At 43.1% G+C, this 14,068-nt stretch overlaps 1 protein-coding gene across 6 annotated transcripts in view; it reads right to left on the reverse strand.

The window, feature by feature from the left end:
* Positions 1-14,068, reverse strand: part of LOC124711303 (nascent polypeptide-associated complex subunit alpha, muscle-specific form) — a 421,389-nt gene that overhangs the window by 371,511 nt on the left and 35,810 nt on the right. For all 6 annotated transcript variants that reach the window (XM_047241316.1, XM_047241315.1, XM_047241314.1 and 3 more), the window contains exon 2: positions 7,966-8,102. In XM_047241316.1, the coding sequence (XP_047097272.1) occupies positions 7,966-8,076 (111 nt within the window). In that variant the 5' untranslated portion in view covers positions 8,077-8,102. The remainder of the gene's footprint in view (positions 1-7,965; positions 8,103-14,068) is intronic.

Here is a 14,068-nt window from a genome sequence, read left to right on the forward strand (position 1 = left end):
AATCTGTAAACATGCTGCAATGCCATTCAGTGTCACTCGGCGGTTTCCCTTCACTATGGCTATGTAAAGACATCCAGCTACAGATAAATTTCGCGTCTAACTGCGTAAAAATGTAAATATTTTACATAAATTAGTCAAAGTAATCATTTGCTTCCAGTTGTACAGAAGCGCAACATAACGTCGATGTTTTAGTAAGGAGTACGAAGTGACTAACTTCCAGTCAGGAATATTTTATGTGCCAACGACTTATTTACGTATACCGCCAAATAAAGGCATGCAATTCTTCGAGACGAACTGGGCGGATGACTTACATATTTATACACATGGTTTGAAAACCGTAACTGGTCGAGAACGGGTCTTACTTAAAAGTTTCATAGCTCATAGAAACCGTTATTTAAAGAATAGAAATTTTAGCCGTAAAGGAGGCTGTTTGTTATAGCACGACTTTAGGTGAAAAAATTATAATTTTGACAGATTCTAGAATTTGTTTGCACAATCTAAACCACCGAAAGAGGAGTCTCAAACGGCAAAACAGCTGACCTAATATAGATTAAGACTCACATAGGCATACAGAACTAATAAATAGTTGATCTATTGGCAAAGCAGAGCACTGAGGATGTAAAACAAAGATTTATGAAAATTCCTTACGCCGATTTAGCTCACAGTATATGACATTTCTATCAACGAAGACCGAAACTCTGGATTAGATCATACAGAGAAAAGGGCAGGCACTACGACACTATCGAAAGGTCCATACCTAGACATAACTGGCACAAACAAAATTTTTATTTCCGGCAAAATGATCAATTCCTTGATCAGATTTCCATTCGGGAATTGTTCGTTTGTAGCACAGCTGTTCAGAACTGGAATTATAAGCTTTAGGTACTGCGATAAGCACTAGTAAGAAATTGCTGATGTGGGATATTTACTCCTCGGGTGCTGAAATTCTCAGAGCAATGCAAGGAAATGTATGCCCCAGCGATGCAAAAGAAAATTCAATTACTAACCAGGGTTGTGGATATTTTACGCAAGTTTGACGCTTCCATGCATTTAGCAACAGTTAAACCTGTACTCATCTCTTATTACTGGAAAACAATAATATTTACTCGTCAAAACTATTTTATTAATGAAATATATCTTTCTTCGAAAAATAATTTATATCTGTGATTAAAAATGGTTCATGGAATTTTTCATTGATATATGACTCAAAAATTTATCTTGTTGCATGTTTCTCTAAAAGTTAATGCACAAGAGGTACAAAACTGATGGCATAAAAAAATCTGTCCATTTATGAATATTCACTTTAGAAGTGTAGTATACTTACTCTGTTTGACTAATTCCCTATTTTTTTCCGATCAAGTAGTTTATCACGTGCGTGGATCATATTTAACCAAAAACGATATTCATTTAAAATTTATTTCTTCAGTAATTTCGTTGCAAAAATCTAAAAATACAGATATAATCTCTTTTATATTACGTACTAATATCACTACTTTGTAGAGGCTAAATAGTACAATATAAAAGCAAACAAAACAAGATGGCAGGTCTTTACACGCCGCCCTGATTGTCGTATCACGCACTGGGACTCAGCACAACCTAAGTCAATGCATTCACCAACATTACCTTTTTTTAGCAGTCTAAGACATGTCGCGCATTCGTGCTTCGTGTCATCTGCTTCAACGAAAGTGTAATCTCACTGTAGATTCGTACAGTACACTTTCATGTTTCTCAGGCATGCTAAACGAAAGCTTGAGCTACTCATTCTCTCCTGGCACAGCAACTTCGCTAACAGAGTATAAGGGAATGTGAAATCTTTTCTGAAATCTCGTTGACAAATTCCTAAATTTATGAGCCACTGACATCATCACACGTTCTCACTTAGTTTTCTCTGTTGATTCATTCAGACAGAAATGTTGCCTACAATGTCGCTGCATCTTTCCTGCACTCACATATGCTTGAATACGTACGTAATTTGGTCTACAGTTGTTGTCCGGATCCTTTTAGGTACATAGTGTAATAATAACAAAAAAACAGACAGGCTAAGATGCAGAAAGCTAAAACTGGTTTTCCAGTGTCAATTTCTGTTTCGCGAACGATCGAAACCTGACTTCGCATATTCTGAATCTCCCGCTGTGACGTCATCGCCTGTGACGCAAGGGCCTTCAGTTATGCAGTGGGATCAGCGGCCAAAATTCTCTCAGCCTCTGGGACAAACACCAACGTCACTGTTGCTACGTCTTAGGCTCGTAATCTGTAGTGGAGGGCTGCCAACATGGCGACGCAATGCGAGCGCACAACCGGAAACGGAGAGAATCGAAGCGTTTGAGATGTGGTGCTACAGACGAATGTTGAAAATTAGGTGGATTGATAAGATAAGGAATGATGCGGTTCTCCGCAGAATTAACGAAGAAAGTATTGTATGAAAAATAGTGCCAAGAAGAAGGGATAGGATGACAGAACGTGTCATAAGACATCAGGTAATAAGTTCGATGTTACTAGAGGGGCTGTAAAAGGTAAAAGTTATATAAGAAGACAGAAATCGGAATACATCCCAGTAATAACTGAGGTCATATGGTGCAAGTGCTTCTCTGAGATTAAGAGAGTGGCACAAGAGAAGAATCATTTGCGGACAGCATCAAACCAGTCAGAAGACTGATGTAGGTGAAAAACGTTGGAGGAGGAGGTATGACAGAACAAAATCATGAGAAACAATTTTATATGCTGAGCATCCACTGCTGTTGATGGTTATGATAAATGAAAACACCGCTGACAGCTGATACAGCTTGGTTTTAATCAACCACACTACCGGTTTCACGGCTTACAGCCGCATCCTCAGGTGCAACAAAAATTATTACATTCATCCATCATAACTGAACCCAACGTTCTTAGTCAAGGTATCACGATTCAGAGAGTATTGGCAGTTGCCTAGTGATTCGTTTATGGTTATCACAATGACCTCGCGTCAGCTACGCGTGTGTGTTGTTCAACGCGAAGTTAGTTTGCAGAATGCTTTTGTGTTATAAATCCTCCCTTTAACAAAAAACTGTTATTACTCCTTGTGAGATGCTGGGAAAAGTGTAATTGGTGGTAGAGGCCAAGGATGATGTGCTAATATATAGAACCTCCCTTTTCCTTTAGCACTTCCCCCCTCTTCTCCCCCCGTCCTGCTATGCTATCCGGGTGTAACCACATCCTGCGGTAAAAAAAAAAAAAAATTGTGTGAAATCTTATGGGACTTAACTGCTAAGGTCATCAGTCCCTAAGCTTACACACTACTTAACCTAAATTATCCTAAGGACAAACACACACACCCATGCGCGAGGGAGGACTCGAACCTCCGCCGGGACCAGCCGCACAGTCCATGACTGCAGCGCCTCAGACCGCTCGGCTAATCCCGCGCGGCATCCTGCTGTAAGGAACGCTGTGAAAGTGCACTCAGCGGCCAACGTCACATTTTATTTAGACCCTGCAATAATTTTACTGCAAATCCCACTTCTTTACATCCCTCTGACCTACTGTGGGATAAGCACCAGTTTCCAAACAAAAATTACCGAGCGAAGTGGCGCAGTGGTTACCACACTGGACTCGCATTCGAGAGGACGACGTCAGGCCATCCTGGGTTAGGTTTTTCGTGATTTCCCTAAATCGCTTGAGGCACATGCCGGCATGGTTCCTTTGACAGGGCAAGGCCGACTTCCTTCCCCATGCTTCCCTAATCCAATGAGACCGATGACCTCGCTGTTTGGTCTCTTCCCCCAAATCAACCCCAACCCTCTAAAAAAATTAAGTGGTATTATATCTGAACAAAGATGTTTATTGATATAGAAATCTCACGACCGAATGTATGGGGTGTACTGGAGGAAGATTCAACTTAAAAATGTTGTTGGCTAAAAAGCGAACTGCGCTCCTGGCACTACCTGGGAACTAGCACACATGGAAAATGGTAGCATAAAATACCATCGCGGACAAGAGGACATTAACTTCATTAAATACTGTATGTAGTCGACTGAAAGTAGAAAAGGCATCGGTAGCGACGAAGAGGTCTTTCAAGATAAAGTAGAACGATTTAAGGGTGCATAAATTATTCCAAAGGGAATAACACGTGAGTTTGTACTTTAGGAAAGAACGCGTAATAAGCTCACAACAGGTATTTCGTTGCCGATGGGCGTAAACGTAAAACTAGACAGCGGTTTCTGCGACAGTAATAAGAATTGTAAAATGTAAACTTTCACGGCCGGAAATGTGACGATCCGGGCTATTATGCCAAAATCGGATGAATTTCATGTCGAACCCCAGTGTTTCGTCCCCTTCTGCGGAAGACGTCTTCGAGGCTAACTCACGAGAAAACACCCGAAAGTGCCATAACCCGATTTCTCAGAAACTCCGCTTAGTGACAGATGGGTCAAAATAATCTAAAACGTGTCTCGACTTGTCCGTTAATACTGGATCGTTTGTGAGAAAACGACCGCCGAAGTTTTACAGGTGCTTTATGTGCCTATTAGCGAGCAATTGGTTCAACCGAAGCAGTGGCACGGTGGCTAGCGTCGCGGCTTCGTCCCTTTGCGTCCCGTGTTCCAAACCACATTATATTAATTTTTTGTCTGTTTTATCTATCCATGTCCATAGAAGAATCCTAAGCGAAAGTTTTCCAGTGTATACAAATAATGTCATCCTTATTCGTCTAATGATTGTATGGCGAATGATTTAAAAAGAAAAAAAAGACAATAAACGAATAGAAACATTATTTGAAATTGTTTTCGTGAAATTTATGTTGGATTTATAATCAATTGCAAACGACAGTTTTCGGAAAACTGATACGTTATGCGCTGCTTGTCGCGAAATTATTGACCTCGGTTAATCTTCAGCAATGTTAATGACGTTTCTCTGCCGAGTGAGATTCATGCTCGTATTGTTCGGAATTTCTATGTTTGGAACGTGTCTACGGTCAGTATCATTCAAGACAATGTATCAAATCTTTCTGAAGAATAAAAATAAAAATAAAAGATAAGGATTAGGAACTAACATAAAAATGAAATACACGATTATGAGAATTTAAAAAGATTGCAACCCATGAAAATACCATAATATTATTATATATAGTGTAAATTTTAAGTTGACAAACCAGAATAACTCGAAAAATAATCTTCACACGAAAAAAGTGTGGAATCCAAAGTTGATTATTTTCGAAGGGGACATCTGCTGGTGCTAAAATTAGCCCGCCACCACAGCCCCTTGGCTGTTCTCATTAAAGTCATGTTCTCATTAAAATAGTATTTGGGTCAACATTTGTGAAACTGTAATTCCTCTCTCTCAAACCCCACCCTAGGGGGAGAGAGGGAGAGTTTTAGTTTCAGAGAATCAAAATTTACGAGGTAAATAGGTATTTTTTATTTATCCGTAACCATTTTCCACGCAAAAATGAGAGCATGGATTTTCTTGAATTACAGCACCAACTACCAAGAACAAAAACAAATGTTTAAGACAAAATGTACGTAGTTTTTTATGTAGAATCTGATTCTGTAATAAAAATGGAGGTTCCCATTTGAAATTTTAAACTTACCTCCCACCCCACCCCCAGGAGTGGCGGGCTAATTTTAGCACCAGCAGATGTCACCCTCGAAAATAATAAACTTTAGATTCTACACAATTTTTCGTGTGCAGCTTATTTTTCGAGTTATTCTGGTTTGTCAACTTCAGATTTACACCCTGTATATTAAATGAGTGACACTTGTTGTGAAACCCAGTTCTAGGCGCTTCAGTCAGGAACCGCAGAGGTACTTCGGTCACAGGTTCGAACCCTGCCGCGGGCGTGGGTGTGTGTGATGTCCTTAGGTTAGTTTGGTTTAAGTAGTTCTAAGTCTAGGGGACTGATGACCTCAGATGTTAAGTCCCATAGCGCTCAGAGCCATTTGAACCATTTGCAACCCAAGTGTTATTTTACAATTAGTATAACGCCGTTGTATCCCCTAACTGCCGGCGCTAAGGCCGAGCGGTTCTAGACGCTTCAGTCGGGAACCGCGCTACTGCTACGGTCGCAGGTTCGAATCCTGCCTCGGGCATGGATGCGTGTGATGTCCTTGGGTTAGTTATGTTTAAGTAGTTCTAAGTCTAGGGGACTGATGACCTCAGATGTTAACTCCCATAGTGCTTAGAGCCATTTGAACCATTTTATCCCCTAACTTGTTACAAAAATTTCGTGTAGTGTCCTTCTACAGACATGGGAAGATACTGAAAAATACAATAAAATAAAACCAATAAAAACAATAATCAGGTTTTAAAGACGGGACGCAAAAATGAGAGGCTGCGACGCTAGCTTCTGTGCCAGTATTTGGAATAAGATTATCGTACGTTGGAAGGCATTTAAAGTACGTCGAAAGCTTTGACTGTCTCTTTCTCAGAAACTGTAAGCCGAGACACGTAATCGCTTACTTTGGTTTCACTTCCAGTGAGTGAAGTTTCTGGGAAATCGGGTAATGGTACTCGCCGTGTTCTCCTCGTCAGCCACGCAGTGTATCCTAACTAATGGACTAAATGGAAAGAAATTCTTCCAATTCATATGTGGCATACAACAAACCAGTGCTTAACAGTAATGATTAAAAATAGTCTTGGTTGCAAGTTGAGTTTTTTATTTTTCAACGACACGTTTCGCCTTATTTAGGCATCTTCAAGTTATCTTAATTTGGTATTTGTTAACAGAGTCCTTTAGTCAGTGTAGCCAAAGGGCATCGTCGAAAATATCAGGCCAACATCGCCATCTACATCTACATACATACTCTACAATCCACCATACGGTGCGTGGCGGAGCGTACCTCGTACCACAACTAGCGCCTTCTCTCCCTGTTCCACTCCCAAATAGAACGAGGGAAAAATGACTGCCTATATGCCTCTGTACGAGCCCTAATTTTTCTTATCTTATCTTTGCGGTCTTTCCGCGAAATGTATGTTGGTGGCAGTAAAATTGTACTGCAGACAGCCTCAAATGCTGGTTCTCTAAATTTCCTCAGTAGCGATTGACGAAAAGAACGCCTCCTTTCCTCTAGAGGCTCCCACCCGAGTTCCTGAAACATTTCCGTAACACACGCGTGATCATCAAACCTACCAGTAACAAATCTAGCAGCCCGCCTCCGAATTGCTTCGTTAAACTCAGTAAAATGGTGGTGCATTATGCTTACTACCTGAGCCCCCAGCTTATCCTGTTACTCGCTCCTGAGAACGGGAACGCGTTATGCAGACCTTGGTGTCACTCGCGTCCATCTAGAAAATTTTTACAGAGTTTAACGAAGGCGATGTTGGTCTGATACTTTCGACGCTGCCCTTCGGCTACACTGACTAAAGGATTGTTTTAAGAAATACCAAATTAAGATAACTTGGCTGGCCGGTGTGGCCGAGCGGTTATAGGCGCTTCAGTCTGGAACCGCGCGACCGCTACGGTCGCAGGTTCGAATCCTGCTTCAGGCATGGATGTGTGTGATGTCCATAGGTTTACGTGGTCCTAAGTCTAGGGGACTGATGACCTAAGATGTTAAGTTCCTTAGTGCTCAGAGCTATTTGAACCAAGATAACTTGAAGATGCCTAAATAAGGCGAAACGCGTCGTTGAAAAATAAAAATCTAAAATTGCAACCAAGACTGTTTTTAATCAATAAATGGAAAGAGGTTGATTACAGGTATCGTTTTCGGAGGCCAGGGGGTTTAAAAAAAATGTTCAAAATGTGTGTGAAATGTTATGGGACTTAACTGCTAAGGTCATCAGTCCCTAAGCTTACACACTACTTAACCTACATTATCCTAAGGACAAACACACACACCCATGCCCGAGGGAGGACTCGAACCTCCGCCAGGACCAGCCGCTGGGGGTTTCGCTCAGTACCGTAGTATCGCAGTTGTGGTTGCTGCTGTGGATCCAGTAAACACTCAACAGCGCAGCGAGGAGGAATGTGGCCAGCGCAGAGAGCCGGACACTCACCCTGGTGATGAGCAGCGGCGCGCTGAGGTCGGCGCCGCCGACGAGCCGGATGCCCCAGGGCGTGCGGGGGCCGTCGCGGCGCAGGGTCACGCTCACCGTGTGCCGCCCCATCACAGCCGGCTGCTCCTCTCTGCTGCCTGCCGCGTCACACACCCACTCACGTACACTGCAGCGTGGGGCGCACGCACACACACAAAGCACACTCACTCTCGCGGTGCACTCCGGGCAAGGGAAACAACTTCAACCCAAATTAAACGATATGAAAGTGTCAGTGGTGAGACTTCCAAATAGTAGCACTTGTTGACTATAGAAAGTTTCGAAAGCACAGTTCTAATGAAAATGACAGTTAAAACCTGGCTCCGCAGCTCTGCACAGAACTTACTTGATGTCCGTAAAGACTCTCTCTCTGCCCTATCAGCACTTCTACTCGATCTCGTGATGGATATACGACGGTTGGAACTTTAATAGTGGCAACTATTTATTTACAGCTCGTACAAAATAGATAAGTGTTTCAAAGTTTTACTGACCTTCAAAGTAGTCACCAGCATTGTGTATAGCCCGTTGCCAGCGCTGTGGAAGTCGTAGGATACTCTCAGCAGTGCCAGTTGTGTTGACAGTTCGAGCGGCGCCGTCTATTGCCCGACGAATTTGTAGCAGTTCTGAAGCGAATGCCGTGAAGTGTTTCCTTCAGTTTGGAAATCGAATTGAACTTATGAGGGCTTAAGTCAGGGGAGTGCAGTAGGTGGTATAGCATTTAGCAACCCCATCAGTCAAACAAATCAGTAACCGCTTGCACTGTACGTGCTTGAGCATTGTCCAGCACAATGATGGTCAGGTCCTGCAGAAAGTGTCACCACTTTTGTCTCTATGCTGTTCTCCGTTGGAACACAACCTACGGCCAGCTTAGAGACAGAAGTGATGACACTCTCTGCAGGACCTGACCATCATTATGCAGGACAATGCTCAAGCACGTACAGTGCAAGCTGTTACTGATTTGCTTGACTGATGGGGCTGCTAAGTGCTATACCACCTACTGCACTCCCCTGACTTAAGCCTTCGTAAGTTCAACTCGATTCACACTTCACGGCATTCGCTTCAGAACTGCTACAAATTCGTCGGACAATAGACCGTGCCGATCGAACTGTCAACACAACTGGCACTGCTAAGAGTATCCTAAGACTTCTACATCGCTGGCAACGGGTTATACACAATGCTGGTGACTACTTTGAAACACGTATCTATTTTGTACGAGCTGTAAATAAATTGCCACTATCAAAGTTCCAATCCACGTAGTTTGAGATATCACTGTCGTGTACCCACTTTATAAACTGGACAACAACCGCGCATCCATAAAACATTTTTTCTCATTTCTTACGTAAAATAAGAAAGTGATACTGAGTCGACGACTCATAGCTACCAGACAACGCCTGCACATAACACTGCTTTAGGGTTTTGAAACATGCTTTACACATATAGATAAGTGACCTTAACAACATTACCGATTTATGGAGGATATTTTGCTATATGAAACTGCGTTTTTGTCGTGTCTAATTCATACTTCATGTGGACCTGGGTACAGACGCTTAACGTCGTGAGATTGTTTTTCTTGCATACGCAGACAAAAGTATTTTCAGTAGTACTCGAATACTTTTAAAGACTTACACTCCAGTTACTTTAAGTATATAAAATACTGAGTACAGAAGTGGATAGATCTACATCTACATCTACATGGATACTCTACAAATAACATTCACAATTCTCTGTTATTCAAATCTCGTATAGCGCGTGGAAAGAATGAACGCCTATATCTTTCCGTATGAGCTCTGATTTCCCTGCCGCGCGGGATTAGCCGAGCGGTCTGAGGCGCTGCAGTCATGGACTGTGCGGCTGATTCCGGCGGAGGTTCGAGTCCTCCCTCAGGCATGGGTGTGTGTGTTTGTCCTTAGGATAATTTAGGTTAAGCAGTGTGTAAGCTTAGGCACTGATGACATTAGCAGTTAAGTTCCCTAAGATTTCACACACATTTGAACATTTTTTCTGATTTCCCTTACTTTACCGCTGTGATCGTTCCTCCCTATGTAGGTCGGTGTCAACAAAATATTTTCGCATTCGGAGGAGAAAGTTGGTGACTGGAATTTCGTGAGAAGATTCCGTCGCAACGAAAAACGCCTTTCTTTTAATGATTTCCAGCCCAAATCCTGTATCATTTCTGTGACATTCTATCCCATATTTCGCGATAATACAAAACGTGCTGCCTTTCTTTGAACTTTTTCGATGTATTCCGTCAGTCCTATCTGGTAAGGATTCCACAGCCTGCAGCAGTATTCTAAAAGAGGACGGACAAGCGTAGTGGAGGCAGTCTCCTTAATAGGGTCTGTTACATTTTCTAAGTGTCCTGCCAATAAAACGCAGTCTTTGGTTAGCCTTCCCCACAACATATTCTATGTGTTCCTTCCAAATTAAGTTGTTCGTAATTTAATACCTAGGTATTTAGTGGAATTTATGGCTTTTAGATTAGACTGATTTATCGTGTAACCGAAATTTAACGAGTTCCTTTTAGCACTCATGTGGATGACCTCACACTTTTCGTTATTTAGGATCAAATGCCACTTTTCGCACCATTCAGATGTCTTTTCTAAATCGTTTTGCAGTTTGGTTTGATCTTCTGATGACTTTATTGGTCGATAAACGACAGTGTCATCTGCAAACAACCGAACACGGCTGCTCAGATTGTCTCCAAAATCGTTTATGTAAATAAGGAACAGCAAAGGGCCTGTAACACTACCTTGGGGAACACCAGAAATCACTACTGTTTTACTCGATGACTTTGCGTCATTTACTACGAACTGTGACCTCTCTGACAGGAAATCACAAATCCAGTCACATAACTGAGACGATATTCCATAAGCAAGAGCCGCTTGTGTGGTACAGTGTAGAAAGCCTTCCGGAAATCCAGAAATACGGAATCTATCTGAAATCCCTTGTCAATAGCACTCTTCATGTGAAGAAAGAGCTTTGAAATTTTGTCAAGATACGACTGGGTATTAATGCAGCTTTTTTCAGACAGTAGTTCATTATAATTAACGGTAGCATTTTTGGGGTTACTATTCATATTTTCCGTTAACAAACGTCATGAATAACAATTGTCATAACATTTTTCCCTGGGCCATGCCTGAACCGAATTCTACATCTGTCGATGACTCTCCGTGCTTTATTCCCCCTGCCACGAAACCCTCAAACCAGTCAAAAATTGCGCTTAATACCCCTTCTACTCGTACTTTACATAATAAGCGTAGGTGTTGTACGGAATCAGAAGTCAAGCATACTGCATCTGCTTAACAGCCATAACTCATTGCTTTCAAAATATTATTTTTTTTGTTTCGCATAGCCTTCGTTTTCGGAATACATGCTGGTTGTAATTGAGACCATTCTGCTAGAGATACCTCGTTACCTTCGAGCTCAGAATATGACCTTACCTCGGCGTCCTTCACTTCATGTAAATAAACAAACAACCTGTTGGATCGCGTGTACATCTGTCGGCACTATTTCGCGTTAGGCATCGCAAGACGTACCGCACTGTCGGTGTAAGGTTAACAGTACAGAATTGTGCGTTCTCGCAAAGGAGACATTGCAGCAGTGGGAAAACCCCGAGTGTTGCGCAAGCGCTGTAGTAAACAGAGGTCCCGACCAGCCGCTGGCAGAGGTCCTAGCGTGGCGTCTTGCGACACCGTAGCTACCGCCGCCGGCTCAGGCCTGCGCGCTTCGTCTTCGCGAGTCCCGCCCCACTGTTCGGAGTCGGACACACAAGGGCTGTCCAGGAAGAAAACCCTTGTGCATTATGGCTCGCAGCGTTTAAAACAGTATTGTTTACTTTCTACATGAAACAAATTTGACGAAAAATGTGGCTGCCGCAGGTTCATAGAGACAAACTCAGGCTCCTAGGTGGAACGAAACTTTCCGACACAGTACCGAAGGGAAACACCGTCTCGACCAACTATTCGGGTTTGGTACACACCATTTATGGAAACAGACAGTGTTATACATAAATGTGGGGTGGGTCGCTCCACCGTTTCAGACGCCAATGCGGACAAGACACGGCAGGTTTTTACAAGGAGTCCGACAAAAGCATTGTAAGTAAGCCTACAAGGTGCAGCTGCTTCAGGCATTAAAGCCAACGTAAAACCCTTGGCGTCAGCAGTTTGCAGTTTGATAGTCAAGACTGACCCAAAGAATAACTTTTTGGAAAAGATTTGTTTCTCAGAAGAGTCAAATTTTCATGTATCCGCCAGATTGAATTATCATAACGTTCACATATGGGAATGTGTGTCACCTCATATCAGACGCGAAGTGGGAAGAGACAATCCCAAGGTAACTGCGTGGTGTGGAGCTATGCACTTACGCTCAGCGGCACCATTGGTCCCTTGTTTTTTCGGCGAATCTACAGTCAACAGTGATGTTTACCTCAACGTGTGACCGAAATTGCTGTGCCACAACTGGAACAACTATAAATTGACTTCATATTCCAGCAGGAGGGCCGGCCGGAGTGGCCATGCGGTTCTAGGCGCTACAATCTGGAGCCGAGCGACCGCTACGGTCGCAGGTTCGAATCCTGCCTCGGGCATGGATGTGTGTGATGTCCTTAGGTTAGTTAGGTTTAATTAGTTCTAAGTTTTAGGCGACTGATGACCTCAGAAGTTAAGTCGCATAGCGTTCAGAGTCATTTGAACCAGCAGGAGGGAACACTGCATCACTGCTTACCAAACTCTCGTCAATTTCTGGATGAAAAGTTTCCGGGTATATGGATTTGACGAGACGGCCTCCTACAGTGGCTGTCACCGACTCCGGACCGCGCACCAGTAAACTTCCTCCTAAGGAAGGAAGATTGGGTTTAACGTCCCGTCGACATCGAGGTCATTAGAAACGGATTGTGTCAAAGGATGGGGAAGGAAGTCGACCATGCCCTTTCAGAGGCATTAGCCTGGAGCGATTTAGGGAAATCATGGAGAATCAGGTGTACCGAACCAAGTTTACATACCTATAGTACTTGAAGCCATGTAAACGAAATGCATTTGAACACGTCGCCGTGGAATTCCTGGACAGTAAATGGAGACAAATTGAATATCGACTGGACGTTGTCCGTGTCACTACGAGTCCACACGATGACATGTATCAGTGGAGGAACCAAAACTTTGAGCATCTTCTCCCATGTTTAAAACCAGTTGTTATTATCAAGTAGAGTTCAAAAATGATTCAAGTGTAAGTTCATAAAGATAATTTATATGGGCACTCTCTGTTCAAATCTAGAGATAATTCTGTTTCATCTTTACGCTCTTCAAATTCGTAAACTTGTCTTCAAAGTCGTGTAAGTAACGGAGTTCTTTTGAGGAACGCAAGTCCCTGCTGCATCATTTAGCAAACGTAGTCATCTACATTTGTTTCACAGTCTTCAACAGTTATCTTTTCCGTTATCCGACCTGAATGATGCACCATATGAGGCACCACGTACGAACCTTCTGCCTTTTATTGGATGAGCAGTCCTATACAAATTCCTTTTATTACAGTCACAGAGACTGAACATATCCCATATTACACATACGGATCAACAACTAAAAACGTAAGGCCGCTCTAGCACTACCCTTAGCGTGCAGGGACTCTTGGACTAACCCACCGAAAGTGGACTTCTACAGCGTATATGCAACCCTGCGCGACTCAGGTGCTGGCATATAAACACCGATTTGAAGGCAAGCGGTTAGCGTCGCCTTCGAACGAAAATTTTTTGATATCCTCTTATATTTTAACATTTCTCTGATGAGAGGCGACCTGGCTGCTGCCAGCTCCTCTCACCTCCCATGTGCGGGAATGAAACAATAATAATAAAAAACACCGTCCGAGCAGGCCTTGAAGGCCGAACGGTATCGATCGGCTGCCTTGTCATCCTCAGCATATGGGCGTCACTGGATGCGGATATGGAGGGGCGTGTGGCCAGCACACCGCTCTCCCGGCCAGTACACCGCTCTCCCGGCCTTTATGCTTCCGTGACCGGTGCTGCTACTTCTCAGTCAAGTAACTCCTCAATTGGCCTGAGAAGAGCACCCCGCTTACC

The sequence above is a fragment of the Schistocerca piceifrons genome, chromosome 8 (assembly GCF_021461385.2).
Source record: "Schistocerca piceifrons isolate TAMUIC-IGC-003096 chromosome 8, iqSchPice1.1, whole genome shotgun sequence".
Lineage (NCBI taxonomy): Eukaryota > Metazoa > Arthropoda > Insecta > Orthoptera > Acrididae > Schistocerca > Schistocerca piceifrons.